The sequence below is a fragment of the Pithys albifrons genome, chromosome 4, assembly GCF_047495875.1.
Source record: "Pithys albifrons albifrons isolate INPA30051 chromosome 4, PitAlb_v1, whole genome shotgun sequence".
Classification (NCBI taxonomy): Eukaryota; Metazoa; Chordata; class Aves; order Passeriformes; family Thamnophilidae; genus Pithys; species Pithys albifrons.
In genome coordinates, this window is record NC_092461.1 from 83,798,716 (window position 1) to 83,820,264 (window position 21,549).

The 21,549-nt window shown below is 42.0% G+C and overlaps 1 protein-coding gene across 9 annotated transcripts in view; it reads left to right on the top strand.

Moving 5' to 3' along the window:
• Positions 1-21,549, top strand: part of LDLRAD4 (low density lipoprotein receptor class A domain containing 4) — a 288,364-nt gene extending 266,815 nt beyond the window's left edge. For 7 of the 9 annotated variants that reach the window (XM_071554878.1, XM_071554880.1, XM_071554877.1 and 4 more), the window contains 2 exons: positions 9,618-9,671; positions 10,931-21,549. In XM_071554878.1, coding sequence (XP_071410979.1) covers positions 9,618-9,671; positions 10,931-11,473 — 597 coding nt within the window. In that variant the 3' untranslated portion in view covers positions 11,474-21,549. The remainder of the gene's footprint in view (positions 1-9,617; positions 9,672-10,930) is intronic. The other 2 variants (XM_071554882.1, XM_071554884.1) reach the window with 1 other exon arrangement.

The following is a 21,549-nucleotide window of genomic DNA, read 5'->3' on the forward strand; positions in this document are numbered from 1 at the left end:
TTGAAAGGGGAGTGGAAGGGGAATGAATGGTGATTACCTGGTTTACAAAGATTTGAAATACACCTTGTTGTGACTTTCCATATATTTACTGATATCCTGGAGTTTTATCCCTGTTACTGTTTTGTGAAGCAGTAGTAGCTGCTTACTGGATCAAAAACAATGTCCCAGTAAGAGCCCAGGAAAACGTAGTGTTTGTTTCACTCAAACAGAAAGAAGAGAGTAGAAAAAGGATCCCTTCAATGGCCTGGAATGTTTAAGATGTATGTGTTTGTTACAGAGTCCAAGGCTTGAGGTGGAATCTCAGTCAAGACTTCTTAAGGCTGTATTTAGTCAACCCAACAGTAAATGACCACCTAACTTGTGTTGTGAGGCAGGAGTTTTCTGGGTGGGATGCTCTGCTCCCTTGTGAGGGTTAACCACAGTGTCCCTGACCTTGGACATCCCCCCAAAGCTGTGCAGTGTCCTGTGGTGTTGCAGGGAGGTCCTTTCTTCTGATGTGCTTTTCAGTGTCCCCAGAGTGGTGCCCTTGGCCTCTTTGCTGACAGCAATGGGCAAGAGGCCATTTGTGAGAGTAGCCTTTTGATGCATTGAATTCCTGGTAACAGCGCTGGGTTCACAGCTGCCTTTCAAAAAGTGATTGTAACTGAGAGATATGGTCCGGTAATGCTTTACTCCTCTTCTTAATCTACAGTCTTGCCTGAACACTAACTGCTTTTTTTTTCAGTTTAGCTTACAGTTAGATTTCAGCTAGGTCAGTGAGGGAAGTGCCCAGGCAGGGGAGGGAGCACTGGCAGGGGAGGAGGCAGGGATGCCACAGCCAGGGCTAGACCTGAGTGGCTGCCATGGGGCTGCAACCCTTACAGTCTTGGCAATTGGCAGCTTCCTCTTGAAAGCTGACTGTAAAATGGGACAGTGCAGGGTTCCCAAAGCTCTTGCTTAGCACATCATCTGTGCCCTGTTGCTGGGGTGAATATCTTTTGCCTTGAAGGTTGTGGAGGGAAGGAAAGGAACTGCCTCCTCAAGGAGAGGTTGCCTCATTTCCAAGCACTTTGATAGTGTAGGAATGCTTAGCTCTAATTTGGTTACAGATGAAACTGGAACTTGTCAACTGTAACCTTGTGGACTTCAGAGCTGGAAAAATTGACTAGATTAATTTGAATGTTGCTTTGAAATGGACCCTGTAATTCAAGAACCACACTTCTGTCTGAAAAATGTTTGCTGTAATTGCTACAAATGCCTAAAATGAAATAGTTTGAGATAAATGAAATGCATTTTCATCTTCACAAATCTTTTAAAACTGTAGTAGGCTGTCAAATGCATGAAGTAACCCATTATTTCCTTTGTATGGTTCATTAGTATTGTCTGTTACCAGAGCCAGTGGTGTTTTTTTTCTCTTGTGCACAAAGGAGAAAATATCACCTTCTTGTGAAGAACATGCTGTTTGGTAGCAGGAACTTGGGAGTTGCTTTAGTATCCAGAACGGCTCTGAAATAATTTTTAAAGCACTGACTCGGTTTCAGTTTGATGGCACCATTCTAACTAATGATGATCATAGCGAAGTGAGCACTTTGTGGGAATTGATGATTGGATGACAAGAGCCAGTTACTAATTCTTCTGAAAACCTTTTGGTATAGGTTTGTCATCACTCTTACTCATCTGAATTTCTGATAAGCTGAAGCTGCTCTTATGAGGTCATGCTTGTGGGGGATGAGGCTTTAGAGGTTTTGGAGTTCAGATGTCAAAAACTTTGAATTTTTCTTTGTCTCGAGTGTTAGAAGGAAATTCTGACGAACCTTTAAAAGCAGTGTGTGGTGTGTGAGGGTTGGAAAACCTCTGTGATGAGAAACTGAAAATGACCGGTCTGTTCTCATTGTCCACAGTGGAGTGAGTCACACAAGAACAGATAGTGTGAGTGGTAAGACGCAGGTTAGGTTATACACTTCTGAAATATATTTATTTTTTCAACAGGCAGACCTTATTCTGTGCGCTTGTGCTATGCATAAGTGGATTCTTTTCCAAGGGAATTTTTTTTAATGGTATATAGACCCTGAAAAGAGATGAAATGTTTAACTACTACTGTCGAAAGAAAGAATTAGTCTGACTCGGGCTTTCTGTTGGTGGAGAAACGGGGAATGGAAATAGAGGAAATTCAGACATATTTGTTGGAAGAAGATGGTAAAGCAAATTAATTGACTACTGTGTCGTTCAACTGTGATGTGAACGCTCCTTCGTGTAACTGAGGTAGAACTGTATCAAGGTGTTGAATCCAGCCTTTGCTGTTCAGATGGGGCTTTTTGTTCATTCTTTTGTTGCCTTCAATTTTGCTTTCTTCGAGCCTATTGTATTTCTAGATAATCATGCCTTCCAACAGCTAAGTGATGGTGGAATTGCACGGGTTTCTGGCTGGGTAAAGACCAATTATTGAACAGGTGTCTTGCTTATTCTGGTTCATATACAGAGTGTAATAGAAGTGATCAGATAAATTATCTGCTGTCTCTGTTGCCAGCCTCACACCTGTAAAACTCATGGGTCAGGCTCAGAAATAATGAAATACAAGACATTTGTGGGTTGCTTTTTCTGGTTGAACTTCCTTAATGTTTAAAAAGCCAAAACAAAGAAAAAGACTCAAACATTCCCAAACAAGATAAACAATCATTAAAAAAATAGTATGATAATGAGAATTTCAACTTTGCCCTATGGCAAGCCCTGCCCTCTCCTAGTGAGGCTATTAAACTCTCCAATCCCATTTTACCATGAGCAGAAGTAAGAGTTTTGGGGTCATAACTGTGAGTAATGGAATCATACTGAGTGACAACTATCGTTGATATGAGTGGCAGCCTGAAGTTAACGTACAAGGTGCTAAGTGGTGACCATATCACAGTGGGTAAAATATTGAACATTTCCCCCTGCATCATCCATCAGCAGTGTTTGGCTTCACAGCTGGGAGCAAGCCAAGGTTTGCAGAACACCTGAGAGGGATAGGAAAGCTGTAAGATGTGGAGTATACCAGGAGAATGCTCAGTGCTGCTTCACTAGAACAGCACAACCTCTTGTGTGGGAGCAACTGATGCTACTGGCAGTGCTGGGGTGTTTTGTGGCAGAGCCATGTGGCAGCCTTGGAAAGGCACATCCTGTGCACAGGGTGTGTCTGTCTGATATCCCAAGGGAGATACAATACATGTTGCAGCATTGCTGGCTGTGCCTTAGGAGGATGGACATTGTATTGAGAGGGCAGCATTGCTGGTAACCAAAAGCACCCTCCTGGAATGTTGGTAGTGGCAGCTGAGCTGCTGCTGTGGCACTCTGCTGTTTACTGGAACAAACCAAAGATAAATCTTGCTTCCTGATGATTAGCTCAGTGTCATCACCAGTGATTTCCAGGGGGACATTGAGGGGAAAGAGATTAACTAAGTGACTTACAGGGAGGTACTTAAAGAGCTTCTGATGTTCCTAAATTCATTCCTTCTCTCCATCCTGGTGTCTTCTTTTTGCATCATCTTCTTTTATGAAGTGGATGTTAAAGGCCTACTGAACACTTGGACTGCCCTAGACCTACTCCTGGCAGCGGAGTCCCTGCATCCATCACACAAGATGCTCACCCTGGTCAGCCCCTCCCTCCATCACTAAGGGCAGCATTGCTGCTAGGGGTAGTCAGCTTGCATTAGAACCTGCATTGATAATGCAGGTCTCAAATGCCAAGCTCCAGGAGCACAGCTTAAGAAATACTTCCCTCTGTCCTATATCAGCTATTTCAGAATAAAATGGGAATGTCAGGAGGGTGATGGAAAATACTTGATAATATTGACAGTTGAGGGATTTGTCAGTAGTTTCACATGTTTGTCCTTCCTTTTGGTCTTTCAAATTACTTCCTACTGGTTTTGGCATTATACCTTTTGTCCCTGGGCCACTCATTCTCACTTTCTTACTGACATATGCAAAAGAAAATCCCACTGGGAACAAGAACCCAGTCTACAGCCAGGGAAGAGTGTGAGTGCTGTAGACTTACCCTGTTTTGCCAAATATTTCTGTTTGTACCAGTCATCAGTTGGCAGGGGCTGGATGTGTCCTGTATTCTCCTATTCTCCTGCTGTCTCCCTGAGGGACATAGGCTTGCATTTCTTTAGGGAATGCTGCCAGGAGGGACAATGTGTGTGGCTGCCGCTCTTTGAAGTCTACCACAGTAAAGTCAATGTATCTTCAACAAGGGCAGGTTTGTCTAGGAAATCTGCAGGTAGGACTAGAAGCGAGGAGCCCTGACTTTGGGTGGCTCCTGACTCAGTGTGTCATCTTGGACAACTTGCTTCATCTCCAAAGGAGGCAGGGATAATAGTACTTAGTCCCTTGAGTTGAATGAAATGAAAATTACTTAAAGGGGTGAAGTGCTGTGAAGCTGAGGAAATAAAAGTTTTAAAGCATTAAGTAACAAATAATTGCAGTAAGTGTAGAGAGGCAGATTACGTGTGAGAGATTTGGCACTCTACGTAATTCTCTAGTACTTCTCCTTGGTATGATGCACTGCTCTGCCAGACAGCGTCACCTTTCCTGCCCTTGAGGAAACACAGCTTTTAAAGGAACAAGCAGTCCTGCTGAAATACTCGTCATTCTGTTGGGGACAGCACAATAGTTTGTTTTGCTTGCGTTTGGCAAGGAAAATGTTGCCATCTTCAAAGCTGCGATGGTCTGTATCACCCAGGAAGAGACAGAGAGGAACGAGCCCCTGTGCCTTCCTGGAGCGTTTTCAGCAAGCCACTGCTTTAATGTGGTGTAAGGTACCACCTAGGGCCAAAATTGGAAACTACACTGCTGCCTGAAACACTTCACTTGCAAAAGAAGCATGTATATTTTTGTATGTGTGTACATTTACCATATAAAAACCAGAGTTCAGGAGAAAAGAGGCACCTTCTTAATAATTGTAATGCATTTTAGTAAGTGAAAAATTGACTTTTGTTTCTCAGGAAATATAATTTCAGGCAGTTTTATTCCTCAAACTAAAAAGCGGAGAAAGCCCAAAACTCTCCTTAACACTCAATAAAAAAAGAAAAGTTTGGATTATATGGGATTGTCATGGTTTCACCCCAGCTGGCAACTAAGCACCACACAGCCACTTGTTCCCAACAGGACTGGGGAAAGAATCAGGTATGTAAAAGTGAGAAAAATCATGAGTTGAGGTAGCAGCAGCTTAACAGATAAATCAAAAGCTGTATGCACAAGCAAAGCAGAACAAGGAATTCATTCACCACTTTCCATGGGCAGGCAGGTCCATCTCCAGGACAGCAAAGCTACATGACATATAATGGTGACTTGGGAAACAATTGCTATTACTCCCAAAGTCCCCCCTTCCTTCTTCCTCCAATTCTACAAGCTAAGCATGACACCATATGGTGTGGCATGTTCCTTTGGGGTCAGCTGTCCTGGCTGTGTCCTGCTTCCCTCCAGCTCCTTGTGCATCCTCAGCCTCCTTGCTGGCAGGGTGGGGGGATGAGCAGAAAAGGCCTTTATGCCTTGTAAGTGCTGTTCAGCAATAGCAGACACATTCCTGCGTTATCAACAGTTTTCCTCACAAATCCAAAACATGGCCTCATACTTATTACTGTGAAGAAAATTAACTCTATCCCAGCTGAATTAATGGATCCTTTTGCCTTATTACAGTTTGAGGAAATCTTCTTCCTGAGTGTATATTTTTACCTATAATTTCTCTTGAGTTAAAAATTATTCTTCTGTTAAATGTCTTTCCTGCCATTTTTCAAAGTGCTGATGCTCAACTGAGGCAGTTAGAGGACACTGTGTGCTCCAGTGTTTAAAAATGTCCTCAAAAAGTCGTCTTCCTACAATGTTTAATTCTAGAGTCTCTAAACCTTTGTAAAATGCAAAATAGCAAATTATCTTAGGCTTATGCAGTCTCCTAAGCTCTAAATATTGAGTTAAATAATCATCACCATAAGATAATTCACCATAAGGTAGTTAAGTAATCACTCATCTGGATTTATTAAATGATGATGTTATTTCAAAACCTAATCGCAAAATTAATTTCTGTAAAGTATTGTGAAACCCAAAAATGACAAAGGCCAGCAAAAGACCTAGGTGAATCCCTAAGATTTTTCTTGGTGTTATTTGTATGTGCTAGGATTTTCATTCCTAAGCCTAACAATGTTAAAAATCAGTACAATATAGGGAATGAATGTATATGCTTTCTCTCCCTCTTACTTTAAGTATTGAAACTCACTCCTGAACACCTTTTGTCTCTTTAAGAAGGAGCAAGTTGAGGTGGGTAGCTATTGAGTACCTACAGAAAGCAAGTAAAGGACATACTGCCCACATCAAAAAATGGGTACATTGCTTTTGCTCAGGTTTAGCCTTGTTTGTGCATAGCTGAGAGCTACTGGTACAAATCCCTGGGCTTTTGGTGTGAGAGGCCATTGAGCTGGACTGCCGCACTGGATGCAGTAGCTGGGAAATGCCTTGTTGGCAAAGTGCCAGGAGGTGTGGTACTGGGACTGCGAGCTCCTGCCAGGCCTGGTGGCTGGTTAGCTGTTGTGCCAAGCCATATTGCCTGCACCTGGTTTTGTCTTGCTCTTGGATGAGAATTGGGATAAGGAAACAGTGGAAAGAAGCTGAAAGTTTTTTTAGTCATTAGTCCAGTCTACCTTGGTATTTTGAAAGACAGAGAAACAATATGAAGAAATATAAATACAAATTCTGTCGGTTCTCACCTGCTTTTCAGTGATCTGAGCACAGGGAAGCATTTTAGCTGTCAAAAGAAGGTTTGTAAGTAGAGGGACAAAGAGAGAGCAAGAAATGGCACTTCCCCTCAGTGTAAGTCACCTCAGATTGTTCACAGCAGTCGCGTCAGGTTATTTCTTAAGTCTGCAGCACTGGGGGAAAAAATGTCAGGGTGATATTTTCCTTCTGCAACACTGTCTTCTCTTAACCCCTTGCCATCATCCCAAGAACAGTGGAGTAGGTGAGTACCAACCCTTGGGTTAGGTTGTATCTACGCAGTGCAGAGGAGGAAGGATTTCCCTGAAATGAAGACTTGAGAAAAGTAGATAGTAAGTCTCCTACAGGGGATGCAGCAACTTCAGGAGGACAGAAATTCCTATGTTGGGTCACTCAGTTTGGACTTTGTGATGAAAGAATCCTGTGCTGTGGCACTGGACCAACTGTGTATGCACAGTGAGGTCTGCATGTGCTGTGTGAGCCTGGTATTTTTGAAGTGTGGGCATGCTAAGCACATGTTACCCAGCCATCTGCCTGGGGAGTTCTTCTGTCTCCTGGGATTGAGATCTTGGTAGAGGTTGGCTGCTGCCAAATGATTTGTTTAGCTTGCTGTCCTATCCAGAGGAACCTTAGGGATGAGACTACAGGTGGACTGTGTGACATACTGTCACAGAAACCATGATGTTACACATCCTTGCATCTTAAGGATCTCACAGCCTTGGAGTTCAATTCAACTGCATCCCAAGCTGTTTATCTTCTCAAGTAGTTATCCCAGAGTGGAGAGAGCCTTGGGCTCCTTTAGTCTCACTGTCTTGGTGTGACTATCCCAATACCCTGGGCATACTCTGTGGGATCCTTGTAGCAGCTGCAGTGCCTCCAGGCGTGGCCTTTTGCTATGCTGGGATTCAGGCATCAGCAATAGAAGTAACAGGCAACTCCTCAGTTCTAGCAAGTTGTTTCTGTTAGGTGTATCTGGTACCACTCTGGGTGTCTTGTGTCAGTGAGCAGACTCCATTCCATTTCTATGCAGGGAGTTTTTCTCCATATGCTGCGCCATCTCCCTTGGCTCTTCTTGCTCTGCTGTCTCTGTGGAGGTGGGCCCTAGGATGGGAGTTTTCATTTCCACTTCCACATTAGGAATTCTGTTTCATAAGGGAGTTTAAGTAATGTGAGTGGTGTGAGTAGATTTTTTCTTTCTGGGTTGAGTCATTGATTTTGCCCTTTTTTCTCTCTTCTGAGCCTGAACACATTAAAGGTGAGTCCAAGACAGTTGCACTAAGCATAAAGCTGCACACTGTCAAGTTTTTCAGACCATCACTCAGGAATCTGCTGTTGGGCTGTAAATGGCCTGTAATTCACAGGCAGTTAACTGAGAACTTTAGCTTTAACTAATGTGTCTAATAGTTGCAATAGGATTGGAGCCTGTTGGGTCAACTGCTGATAACCTGATTGTCTTTAATTATGCAGACATACCCTCATGTATTTCAAAATGAGGGCATCTGGGTGGTGAAGGAATGGAAAGGACAGAACCTTATGTAGGCACTGAAATACATGAATCTGCATAAGGTCTGTCTTTCATATCCGGCCCTTTGCAAAGGGGGATACTTGGGGAAGTTGTAAATAATTGCAATTGTCAGCCTCCCTCTATCTTTGCTCTCTAAAGCTACAGAAGGGAAGTGTACCAGCTTTGTTATTCAAAGCATTTCCCTTAACAGCTGAATCCTGTGAGAGATTCCTCTTAGAGCAGCTTTCCTCTGTGGTGGACTCTTCTGACAAGATCACAGACGGCTTTTGGTCTCTGAGTGTCATGATGAACATCTAGTTGAGTCTATTTTTATATCTGAAATATGTTGAAAGATGCTATGGTGAGAAGAAGCAGTACAGTAAGATTTGAAAGTACCCTATACATGGTAATGCTTTTGGGGACAGAATGTGTTTTCCTTCCAGTTTCTGAATTTTTTTTTATCTTTAAAATTTGAATTAGTGTCAAGAAAATAGTCATGACCATACAATATTTTGATTTTTCTCTTGGTGTGCCAAGATTGAAGGTCTGTGCTTTATAGCTGCTGTGTCCTTTTCAGCTTCAAAATTTTCCAATAAAGCAAATTCTTTGTGGGAGTTACTGCCACTCTAAACAATTAATGAAAAAAAAATAATGATACACCTTGAGCTGTTTTCCTTTTTTTGGCATACTGTTCTTCACCGTTTTATTCTGCCCTGAGTGCTGGTATGGTGTCAGAACAGCGTTTCAAGACATGAGAGAGAAAATACTTTGGCCTGGGAACGTGGTTGGAGAAGTGGTTGAAGAGGGCAACTGGTAACTGAAACCTCAGCTGCTTAACTACCCTTTATGGTGGGAATTGGGCAACTGACAGTTTTACTAGATTATACCTGGGTGTAGTGTGACTGTCACTTCTCTGAGATTACAGACGCCAGGTTTTGCTGTGAACTGTTTTGCCTCTGGTGTGTAATCGGGATCCTGGCTGGCAGGTCAGCTTCGTCAGACCCGCCAACTTTGCTGACGTGGCCTCGTCATGGATTGGGAGGTGACAGGTACCAGCTCAGCACACGAGTGCTGAAGCATCTCCTGTCATCTCCATTTGTTGCCACGCTCTCGTAGGTGCAATCAGCTTGCTGCATCCTTATGGCTCATGAGACTGAGTGCTGTGGGTGGCATTTTGGCACATGCAGAATGGACCAAGCTTGAGTTACTTGGGACCAAAGCTGCTCTTTTCTGTTTTTAGAAAGAAAGGGATGGGATGTTGTTGTATACCACCTCTCTCTCTAGGTAGAGACAGACAGTCCTTAGAAGCTGACTTGGTAAGAGCTATCATATTGAGTCAGGATGGCGATGTGATCTACTAATTTTATCTCTTTTGTTGTTTTCTTCCACATTTCAGGAAGGGTGCTTGTGGCCTTCAGAAAGCTCGGTTTCACGCCAGGGTGCTTCAGAGGTACTGACAGATTTCTGACTGTCTTCACCAATGTACTTTTCTTTTTTTCTGTAGTGTGTATTTTGTTCTTTTCAAAAAGATATATCTATTTTGTAAAGAAAGCTTTTTTGGTGTAGTTCACGTAGTCATCTGAGCCTGCCTTAACTCCCATTTCATAAATGACTGATACCTTTTCATTAAAAGAATGAAGTTCTGCCTACCTGACACCTCATCTCCATCAGCAGCTTCCTGTGTCATAGTAGGTATTAGCAGGTAAATGGTGGAGGTGTGTCTCCTTCATGCAGTGGCTCAACAATTTGAGTATCCATTGAAAGCTGGGAGACCACTTGCTCTTGCCCCTGCATTTTTCGTGTATTTAGAACACATTTCCTGTCATCAGTGTTTCCCATCTTCCAGCCAGCACAGATCCCTGGTCTGTGTAATAGTGTGTGGGTGTGTTGCTCTGAGTGGTCCAGCTGTGCTGTGACAAACAGTGGAACTTCCCGGTGGTTGGCCCTGATTCTGTGAAGGTCAGGGACTGAGGATCTGCATGGATCCAAAAAAGAGAAGAGCAGATTGATAGATCTAGATCTGAGAAGCTGATGTGTCTATATAGATCTGGGATAGACCAAGTGAGGAGCAATAGCACCTTACAGAGTATCTTGAACTCTTCTTTTTGTAAGACTTGGCCTTCTCCAGGGATGTTTTTTGCATTCACAGGGCAGAAGCTTTGTAGGTCCTCCCCAAAGCCTGAGTTCTGACTGAGAATTGAGGAGGAGGAGGGACACCTGATAGTGAAGGCATGAGATATGCTGGGCCTTTACAAAGTGTACTAAAATGACCATCTGAATTCTTCAGTGATATATAGGGTATTACATTAACTCTGAGTAGGAGGGGGAGGCACAGACTGCAGCTGAAATTCAGTACTGGGGCATTGTCATAGAACTAGTCAGTTGTCAAGACTAGAGAGAATTTGTTTCCTGCGTTCAGAAACAGAATCATTTGCTTTTCATGTGAGTGTTTTAGTGTCAGAAGAGCTTGGAGGGGTCTTGATCTTCCTTTGTGAAGCCGTTCTTAAGTGGGTTAGATCCTTCCTGCACCTCCTACCTGCTCACATGCATGCATGTGGGAACACATGTGCACAGTATCTGCTGGGTTTAATCTCTAAGAGAGGTGGTAAAGAGAAGTATTCTGTGTTTCATAATTTTTTTGTAAATACGGAGCAACCCACAATGCTTTGCTCAGACGTGGAGTCACATATGTCTGTCTTCCTGTTTCAGATCATGTATGCTCCAAGGTCCAGGGACAGATTTACCACCCCATCTTTTATGCAGCGGGACCGTTTCAGTCGCTTCCAGCCCACCTACCCTTACATGCAGCATGAGATTGACCTTCCTCCAACCATCTCCCTGTCTGATGGGGAGGAGCCGCCGCCATACCAAGGCCCGTGCACTCTGCAGCTCCGGGACCCAGAACAGCAGATGGAGCTCAACCGGGAATCTGTCAGGGCACCGCCCAACCGAACCATTTTTGATAGTGACTTGATAGACATCTCGATGTACAATGGGGGCCCCTGCCCACCGAGCAGCAATTCGGGCATAAGTGCAAGCAACTATAGCAGTAATGGAAGGATGGAAGGACCACCCCCGACGTACAGCGAGGTCATGGGGCATTATCCAGGCTCCTCTTTTTTCCATCACCAGCACAGCAATGCGCCCCCTTCCTCGCAGAGGGGCAGCAGACTTCCGTTTCAGCAGAACAATTCAGAGAGCACAATAGTCCCCAGCAAAGGCCAAGACCGGAAACCAGGAAACCTGGTCTGAAGTTACTTGCCCAGGTGCATTTGAACTGAAGACAGGAGATTCAAGCAGGGCGGTGGAGGAAGACCCCCATGCTGTGGTGCACAATGTTGTTACATTTCACGTGGTACAACTTAGTAAAACCAAACGTGCAAACCAGTTCTTTGTTTCTGATTCCTTTCAGGGGAGTTGCATGCAAAGCAGATTGAAAGAAATACAAACTTCCATTCAGTTTGTCTATGAGCAGTGTTTCAGGGGAGAAGGGGGGGTATATTATTTTTTTTAGTAAACTATTTCAATTATTTAATTCTAGAAGTTAACTTAGCACAGAAATGAGGCTTGTACAGCCTATTTTATACTCACTGAATGGTGGAAGGAAGAAGGTGGTTTTGCTAGATAAAGGGGGGAAGAATTGGCCAGTTTGCTTTTTTTTTTCTCCCAGGGTGTGGATTTTTTTAATATGAAACAGAATTCCTGTTCTGTGTGCCAAGGTATAAAGTTGAGAACTTAGATGAACGCAAGGAATTAATTTGTGTTGTGATAAATGTGTTTTAAAAAGTTGCACTATCTTAATGTTTTAAAAAATATATATGAGGGAACTGTTTTATGTGAAGTTCTTCTATATGTTGTTGTTTCACCTGTGGAATAATGATAGAGCCCCAGAAGGAATCTGGAGGAGTTTGCCCCCCTACCCCCGGGTTTGCTAGAAAATGGGGACCGGACTTATCCTTACATCTCTTGACTTCTACAAATCAAGAAATACAGGGACAGTTGTCTTTGCAATAATTTGCATTCAAATAACAGTGCATCAGTGAAGTGTCTTGGAGACTTTTGGGTGGAAGAAAGCAAATATGAAATCCCAGCATTTTCCAACACTTAAGGTTTAGCTGTTTTGCAGTGTAGACTATTTGTTTCATAAATGGCAAAACAAAAACTCCCAAATGTGTTAATTTGTATAGATTCTAAGTGCTGCCATTCTTTTCCTTTTCATGATGCAGTATTGCCAGTACTTAACCGTTTTAGAGACTTTTGTCCTCACTGTAGCCTGAAATGTATTTAGTCACATATCATGACATTATGCAATAAATTGTTTGAAAATGCAGGGTGTTTTTTCTCCCCTGCAACACTGTTAAAATACGTGAGACTGTTGTGCTTTTCACTCTCCATTTCATCATTTTAGTACCTGAAGTTCAGTCCTGGAGATGCATCCTGTTGAAGGGAAGGGGGACTTCGTAGCTAACCCTCCCCTGCCATTTCTGCAGCAGCACCAAGAGCCTGCATGACAGTGATGCCAGCATCTGTGGCATCCCTGGCAGTGACGTAGGAGCACTAGTTATTCTCACTGCAAACTGCTTTGCTCTGGGCCCTGTTGTGGAAACCCTTCTTCATGTGTGTCATCTGTCTGATGCCAGCAGGACTATGCTCGTGGGTAAAGATGACTCACATATTAACCAGGTTTTGGTTAAGCCCTGGTTTTGCTATACTAGTCTGAAGAGTAGTTGGAAAATGTTACCTTGCTTGTATCATGGTGTATGGGGTATTCCTTCACTGGCTATTTTTGGGTTAGAAGCACGCGTGGCACCAGAAGTCAGTTGACAAATGGTGATAGTGGCATCACAAGCACATGAAAAAGCACAAATTGCACTTAAAATGCATTTTGGAAATGGACTTTAAGTAAGAATCTTTAAGAGTCTTAGCTTGAATAATTTCTAATACATAGGTGTGTGTCATAGACCTTTTCACTTTAAGATCTTTCACTTTTTTCTATTTTCCTAAGCCTTGTGCTTGGTTTCAGGCAGCAGCTGCCGAGTGCCCTGAGGGCACCATGGATGAGTGGAGGAGTACTGTGCCCTGGTCCCATGGCTGGAGGCTATGTTTCTGCAGGACTTCTGTACACCGGGGGCTCTGATTACTGAAGTGCATCTTTGATCTATGCAGAGTTTTAATGCCAAAACAGTGTGTGTGTCTGTGTGTGTGTCTGTGTTATATGGGCCTCAGTGTAGATTTGTAGATTTGTTTTCTTCATAAGGTAGTTTGGTTTTATTCTAGTTTAGAAAACGTGTGTGTAACTGAATATGCAGCCCATTTGTCTCTGTAATTGTTATTTTGGTCTGAGTCATGCTGGTAATGGAGAGTTGAGCTGCCATTTAATGTATGTATTATTTGAAGGGAGAGATAGAGGTTGTGTGATGGGATTCACTTATTTTATTTCCACTTAGACCCACAGGGCAGGTGTTTAGGAGATGACTAGATGGTGGTCAGTCAGCTAGGGCTCTCATCACGTCTGGTTCCTGGGAATAAAAGCTGTGAAAGTAGATTTTTGCAAATGACCTATGAACATAATTCTTAGCTAAAAACAAACAAACCAAACAAAAAAACCCCAAAAGCAACAACAACAAAAAAACACCAACCCAAACAGAAGACAAAACCAGCAAATGTTGATTTTGGTCTTCAGTGACTTTTGTCACTTCAGAAGTGAGCCTTTAAGCCAGAGAATGTGTCTGTCTACACAGATACTGTGCTGTTGCCTAAATGAGGATTATTTAGCTGAGAAGCCTTCAGGCAAGAACAGCTGGAACTCAGTCATTGTGGCAGAGCACACCTGGACTGGACCCTGAGCTTGGGCTGGTTGAGTACCAACTTTTTCCCATGTTGCAGATCTCAGCAAAGTGAGCCTTGAAGTTGCCTTCAAAGTTAACCTCTTGAGAACATACGTTCTTTGAAGACAGTCCTTTGCCATCTCTGCATGCCAGTGGTTTTATGTACTTCCCATTAACATCCAGTATGCTGTCTCTTCATTTTTGTTGACCGAGGAAACTTCCTTTTGCATGGAAAATGTAACCTGTTCCAGTTCTATAGAAAAGATTTGTTTAAAAATAATGTAGTATGTGCTCACCTTATAGTTGCATTTCCTCTTGCATCTTTGCCTTCTCATCATAGAATCATAGAATACACTGTGTTGGAAGGGATCCATCAGGATCATCAGGTCCAACTCCTGGCCCTTTACAGGCCACCCCAAGAGTCACACCATGTTTCTGAGAGCATTGTCAAAATGCTTCTTGAACTCAGTCAGGCTTGGTGCTGTGACCACTTCCCTGGGGAGCCTGTTTCAATGCTCAACCACTGCCCAGATGAAAAAGCTTTCCTTGCTATCCAACCAAATCCTCTCCTGAACTCAGCTTCATGTCATTTCATCGAGGTCATGAGAACGAAGCGATCAGTGCCTGCCCCTCTGCAGTCCCTGAGGAGGATGACTGCAATGAGGTCTCCCCCAGTCTCCTCCAGGCTGAACAAACCAAGTGACCTCAGCCACTCCTCGTACAGCTTCTCCTCAGGGCCCTTCAGAGTTGCCCTCTTTTGGACACTAATAGCTTGATGTCATATTCTGCTTTTGCAGATGTAATGTACAGACAGTATACCTCTCAGCTCTGGAAGTGTAGTCACTTGTTGACTTACTATAGGTGAGCTTGCAACCTGCTACTTCTGTTTTGGAGCCTCCTATATTATAGGAGTAAATAGACTATTTTCTGATGAGTATTGGTGCTCTCCAGTGGGAGGGCCATTAATAATGTAATGTTGAAACTGTGGCTTTTTTTGGCCTTTCTTCTGTTGCAGTGGGAGAGAATCTGCCCTTGCTAAACAGAATGGTGAAAGGAATACCAGAATTAGATAGCACTGTCGATCTTCACAGGCTTAGAAATTAGTGAGCTCTGCAGATAGGTAATTCTATGAAGCATCTCTGGAAGACGCCCTTGGAAAATATCCAGAATTAATAGATGGCTTTCCAGAGCCCCTCAAATGAAACTTTGTACAAATTGTAAAAGATTTCTGCAAACTTTGTAGTCTTAATTGTGTAGATCTTACCTCCATACAGTTGTTTTGGTTTATGTGTCTCATGCACAAAACCTACATAATATGTGTGTGGAGTTTTCTATGTGATGGATTTTATTTGCCTGAATTCTGGTTGCGTCTTCTGACTTTTGCCCAGTAACCCGTGTTCCCAAAGTTCAGTACAATGATGTCCCTGCTTTAGAAATTTTCAGATTAAAAGATGCTTTTTTCTTTTAAATGTACCTTTACAACATAAAGCATTGTGACCTCTATCCTACTGTAAAGGTTAATTTTTCTCTTACGTGTCTTGGCATGGCTCCCTTCTTGGTGCTAAATATGCCCCATCTTTGATATTTTTGTTTTATCTTTCAGAGCTAGAAAAGGCAGGGGGTTTAGTAACAGGAAAAAAAAGAAGGTTTCTCTCCCAGTTTACTGACGGAGCACTTGGCACTTAGCTCTAATTTTGTATATATGTTTAGCATGGTTGTGGTTGGTTCGTCTCAGTGCTGTACAAACAGACTGTATGTGATGCTGCTTAAACGATGTGAGTGAGGGATGTGAAGGGTGGTAGCCAGCCATCAGATCCCTTTCCTGTAGTGTGTGGCACGTGCAGAATTCATGGTACATAATAGGATGTTTTTGTCAGGGAGGATTTACTTAAGCTACTCCTGGTTTTGTCACTGATGAACTCTGCATTTAACCCAGGCTCAGTCTGATGGGACTTTATTACCGCATGATTTTTCCTTGTAAGTATGAAAATTCAAACACATGCCCCATGTACAGGTTCTTGATGGCTGCTGAGGAAGAGATTTGCATTTCTGCAGTTGTGGACTCTGCAGGAATCATTTGGCTCTTTCTTATTGCTTGCCCACTTCTCCCACCAGTTTGTCCCTGGTAGTAGCTGCTTCTGTTATGCCAAATCTCTGAATGTTAATGTTGCAGACTTAACATTTTTAAAAAACTGTTGCTGAGATACTTGGTTTTTTCCTTCTGTGAATGTGGTGCAGGGAAGGGTAAGGAGCAAAATGACGTTGTTTATTAAAGAATGCACTTTCTTTGCAAGGGAAGAAAGCCTTGTGCTGCTGGAGAGCCCCATGTGTAGGTGTCTGGACCAGTGCTGTCTGAGGCAGTCGTTTCTAACCTTGCCAGGTAGTGAGATATTGGACCTTAAAATTGACAGTCTGATCTATAAGGAATGTTTGAAAACTTTGGAGATTGATTGCTAACCTTTCTCTGACTCTTGAGTCCTGAATGCTTATGTAACTTAAGGTAACCTGATTTCGTAGGCAAAGAAAAAGAAAATAGTATGCTGGTAAAAATAGATATGCTCCAAAATAATTTTTTTCCTTCCCTCAAGGATAAACAGTAGGCTTACTGGCACATTTGAAAGTATTTAGGATTATCCTTAAGTTCTCTCTGGTTGTTACCATTAGATCACATCCATGCACATGTATGTGTATACATACATATCTGCATGCAAACTTTGATGATGATCTTTGATGATTTCTGTACTAGTTGGTTTTCCATAATCACCTTTCAGAAGTGCTAAATGGCTATATATTGTGCTCTCAGGAACAACAAAGGTCATTTGTCAAACAGCTGGAAGCATAAAGAATGTTTGCTTTCCAGTTATGTAAATGCCATGATTGATGTTTTTATCAGTAAGGGAGTCTCTTGCTGCACCAGTTCTTACCTGTCACCTGGTGCACTAGTGCATCTTCCATCCAACAGCTCTTTGCTTTTGGGTGAGCTTTGAAATATCCTCATGCTTTGCGATACCCCTAATGTAGACCTAACGTACTAATGTACAGGAAGGAAATGCACTTAATGTAGTCTAAATTTCAGAAGCATGTTTTTTCAAACCTAGCTAATGCTGAGAACCAAGTGATGCTTCTGTACAGAGGGTTCAGGTGAAGGCTGGCTTTTCATTACATGTTTGCTTTTTAGATAAAGGCTGTTGCACATAATTTAATTACACATACCTGGTCTTTTCCTGCTTGCCAACCATTGCAGTTGCAACTTTTCTCCTAAACTAGCTCCAAATGTGTCAATCATTTCAATCCCTGGAAGGAGGCACTCTTACTGTGTTGTCTGAGACCCACTGAGGCTTTTAGAGCATAGAGAAGTTGCTTGTGAGGATGTGTTGAACTTAGAGGGATATCCTGTCCAAAGACTGTTCTGTGTGTTTTGTTAGGAAATTCAAGTTTTAAGACTGTGCTGACTGAAAGTACTGCTTTGTAAGATTTTTTTTTTATACTTTATATATTGTTTGCTGAGCCATGCTCATGTTGTGCTAGCAAAAGCCCCACTGGGCACACTTGCACCATCAAAAAAGAGAGTAATGTTCTTGGTGCAGCTCTGGGAAATTAACACAACCTGCACCACTAAATTCATTCTCCAAAACCAACATCAGACTTGACTTGCCTCTTCCCAACAAACTGTAGTATAGGTGTTTTGATGAAGTGCTTTGCCACACTAGTAAGTACCACAGACATGCGGTGGAGGAGCCTACTCACATTTCCTTGAAATCACAACCACTGGCATTAAATATATTTCAGGGCTGCTTGAGAGGGAAAACCAAGGATGATTCTGAACTGAGAAGTGTCGCAGACTCTCCTGGCTCTTCTGCCTTGTTGGAGTCTCTTTCATTTTTAGGCTGAACACAAGTAACCCAGGTGTATTGCTAGCATTGCTTTCCTGCTATAAAAGAGCTTACCTTTTCATGTTGGTTAACAATGAAAAAGCAAAAGTGTAACCTAGATATACTTCCCCTTCCCTCTGACAGCTGTGTGCTTTACTGCCAGAGATGACACTGTCATTTCTTTGCTATATTGCTGCTGCTGCTGCTGCTGTTTTAAGTGGTTTGGTGTGTGAGCTTTCTGAAACAACATGGTGTGTGTAGGATCTCGTGGGTGATGAGCTGTCTCTTTTTTCTTCTTCCCCTCTCTTCTTGGTTTGTGCTTGTCTGTCTGCTGTGGTAGGTTTATTAATAAATTATATATGTCCTTATTAGATATAATTTTGAGGAGGTTTGCATGTCTGTAGTTTGCAAGCAACTAAGGTGCCTCATGTTCAGGTCTGAGCAGATAGGAATCCCCTTGCACTTGAGAGGGCCTGATCCAAAGCTGGCTGAAGTTGATAGGAAGACTTGCCAACTTCAGGGTGCTTTGAATGAGGCCTTATGCTCCCACCTTTGTTGTGCCTCACTTAAAATGGTGCTTTTTCAGTTGTCTGTCTTTTTTCTGGTTTGTTTTTTTTCTTTGTATGGTGCTGTGTTTACCTTGAATATATTATGCACATATCCTACCCAATGGGTAGAACAAACAAACATACAAAAACAAATGGATATTGTTAATACTGTAAGATAATGTATAGATTATACCAATTTTAACACAAAATTGGCATAAACTTTGTGAATGCCAACTTCTGTGCTTGGTCCTTTTTTGTAAGAAAATTTGCAAATGAATGCATACAAATGACAAAAAGTCTATGTATTTTATTTTCCTATTAAATATCAATATAATATCGTAGGGGAAAAAGGTTGAACAAATCCTTTTAGAGTCTGTGTTTAGTGATTGGTCATTTGATGCATCTTTACTGTGAAGATTTGTTCTTTTTTTTCTTTTTTTTGTGTCACTTTAAAAAGGAGAAAAACACAAAACAAACAACCTCCACAGCTTTAACCTTGCAACTAAATGCTTCTCATATTGGTTGTTGCCTTGTTATTGCTGAGTTGGATCACTGTTAGTTATTACTTCTTCAGCTGACATGTTATTACTATCTACGATTACCTTATTTTGCTTTGTGGGGTTTTTTTTAATGTAGAAATGGGCTAAAATCTTTTGAATCTTTTTATCCACATCCTAGATTTGAAGTGAAGCTCAAACATGTGGGTACTGACTCAAACCTTCCCTGCAAAACCAAAAGTAGGCCAATGAGAGTTTTGTGACGACAGCCAGCCCTTGCTCTGTGCCCACGACTGGTATGTGATCCTGCCACTACGGACTGTCTTCAGGCTTGGTGTGTAGCTGTGAATTGTGTTGTTGCAGGGTGGGAGCCTTCAGTGTGGACAAGAACAGCTGCAGGTGGTAGCAAGCTGAATGCCGGGTTTGTGTGAGCTTTGAGTTGGCAGCTCCACTGCTGTGTTGGCCTCTGACAGCGATGGCTCAACCCTGGTTTCTGTTTAAGATTACAGAGAAATGCTTAAACCTGTTCAGAGCCAACCCGGGAAGTGGTGTGGAAAGCAATTTAACACTTCAGCTTTCTCCCAGGCTCCCTTGGCAGTTTGGTTCTACCCCAGCAAGTCCCCACGTTTGGCTGTCCATCCCCGTGTCCCCTCACACTCTTCGGTAAAGCAAATACCTCAGGAAAACTCAACATGAAGTTCTAATGTAGAGATTGCAGATGCTGTACTTATTTTTCTAAACTGTTTGTTCTACCTATTACAGGACAGTAGGTGATATAAAAATTTATCAGTCCAGGACAGACCAGTCCCCTCACAGATGGATACTGACTAACCTTTCATAGATACTCATGTCTGTGTGTAGCTTTTTATATACTTGTCAGGCTTTAACCACAGATGTAAGGTAGCAGCGCATTGGGATACACTTGAGATGCCATTTTTGTTTGGTTTTTCAGATGACTAGCTAAATGCTGTGCTAAAACTCAGGGGGCCTTGCCTGGGCCCAGTGAAGTCAATGGTGAGGCTTCCTCTGGTTTGAGTGGGCTTTCTGTCTGGTCTGTCACGCTGGGCGATGGTGCCTTGGAGCACAATCCTTCACAGCTTCTCTGTCAACCTGAAACATCAGCTACACCTTTGTCTGTAAATATCTTTTTAAAAGCCCTCATAGGAGTCCTGTATCTGAATGTTGATCATGGTAGTTTTGGGTTTTTTGTTTTAAAGAGGTGTGTAAGTTTTTTATGGCCAGTTCTGCATCATTCATCCCTTACTGGTGGCTTGTATCCATCCTTCTATATGTTGACCTGTTCTGTCAGTAAGCATGTACCATAGCTAAATATGCGTATTTCATGATTGTCACTTGTTAATTCATGTATTGTTTGTCAGGACATGGAGTATTTGTTTTGGAAGTATGCCTTGCCTGGCCACCTTCACGTTTCTGTTTGCACTGCAGTACCAGTTCTGTGCATGAAGAAAAACAAACAAAAAACCCCTGGCCTTGACTAGGAAGACTGTACAGAGCAAATCTCCTGCTGGAGGAAATCTAGAGTAAGGTTTATCATAACAAAACTTGCATTTTGAGTGGACCAAACATGAGCATGTCTCCTTTTAGAGGCACTAATTTGCTTTGAAGCTGCAGTGGAAAGAGCAGACTATCTCTTAAGTGTATTCACAGCTGTGTTCGCGCCTTTCCATTTACTACAAAGCACAGCAGGCCACTAAGATTTTAAAAGAACTATAAGCAGAAGTTATGAGAGCCTTAGGCATCACAGACATGGACAGCAAAAATAATAATAATTTTAAAAAATCACTTTAATATTGTTTAACAAAGCTTTTCTACTTAAAGTATAGACTACATAAGCATCGATAGGGGTTTTATCTTTGTAACTATCAGCCGCCCAATGCTGCTGTGCTCAAAGAATTTCATGATGGTATGTACATCAGTAAAGCTGTTACACTCAAAATTAACCATCAGATGCCTGTTTTTAGAGTGTTATCCTTTCTTTGTTTTCTTGCTAGTTATTTTACAATGTAAAATGCTTTATTGCTGTATGGATTTTCTTTTCTTTTCTATTGCCAACAGTGTGGCTTTCAAGATCACATTTTCAACACATCTCTTTTTTTGGTTCATTTTCTTTCAAGCTATTCTGAAATATGTACAGTACTATCAACAATATTTAGTCTTTCTTTTAAATTTTATTGTTGTAAAAACAAAGCTATTAGAAACAATAAGTCTTTTTTATAACTGTATTGGAATTTCTCAATAGCTGTTCATGTGATGCTATGACAAACCTGGCTTGCTTATTTTTTTAATTTTATTTTCTGTTTAACACAATTAATTTGTTGCTTATTTTCCACTGTAACTCCCAGTTGCATACAGGAAAAGATTTCAACTGTTGTGTATCTGACTCTTTTAATTGAGCAAATGGTGATGTCCTAGTTTTTAGACCTAAGGTCTGTTCATTGCAATACTTTTAAAGGAAGATGTTGCTCTAAGTGCTGTTGTTAGTTTTAAATACAGATTTTATGCTTGTTCTTAATATGCTGTGGTTAAACCATGGCACAAAATTATTAAAAATTATTAAATGCA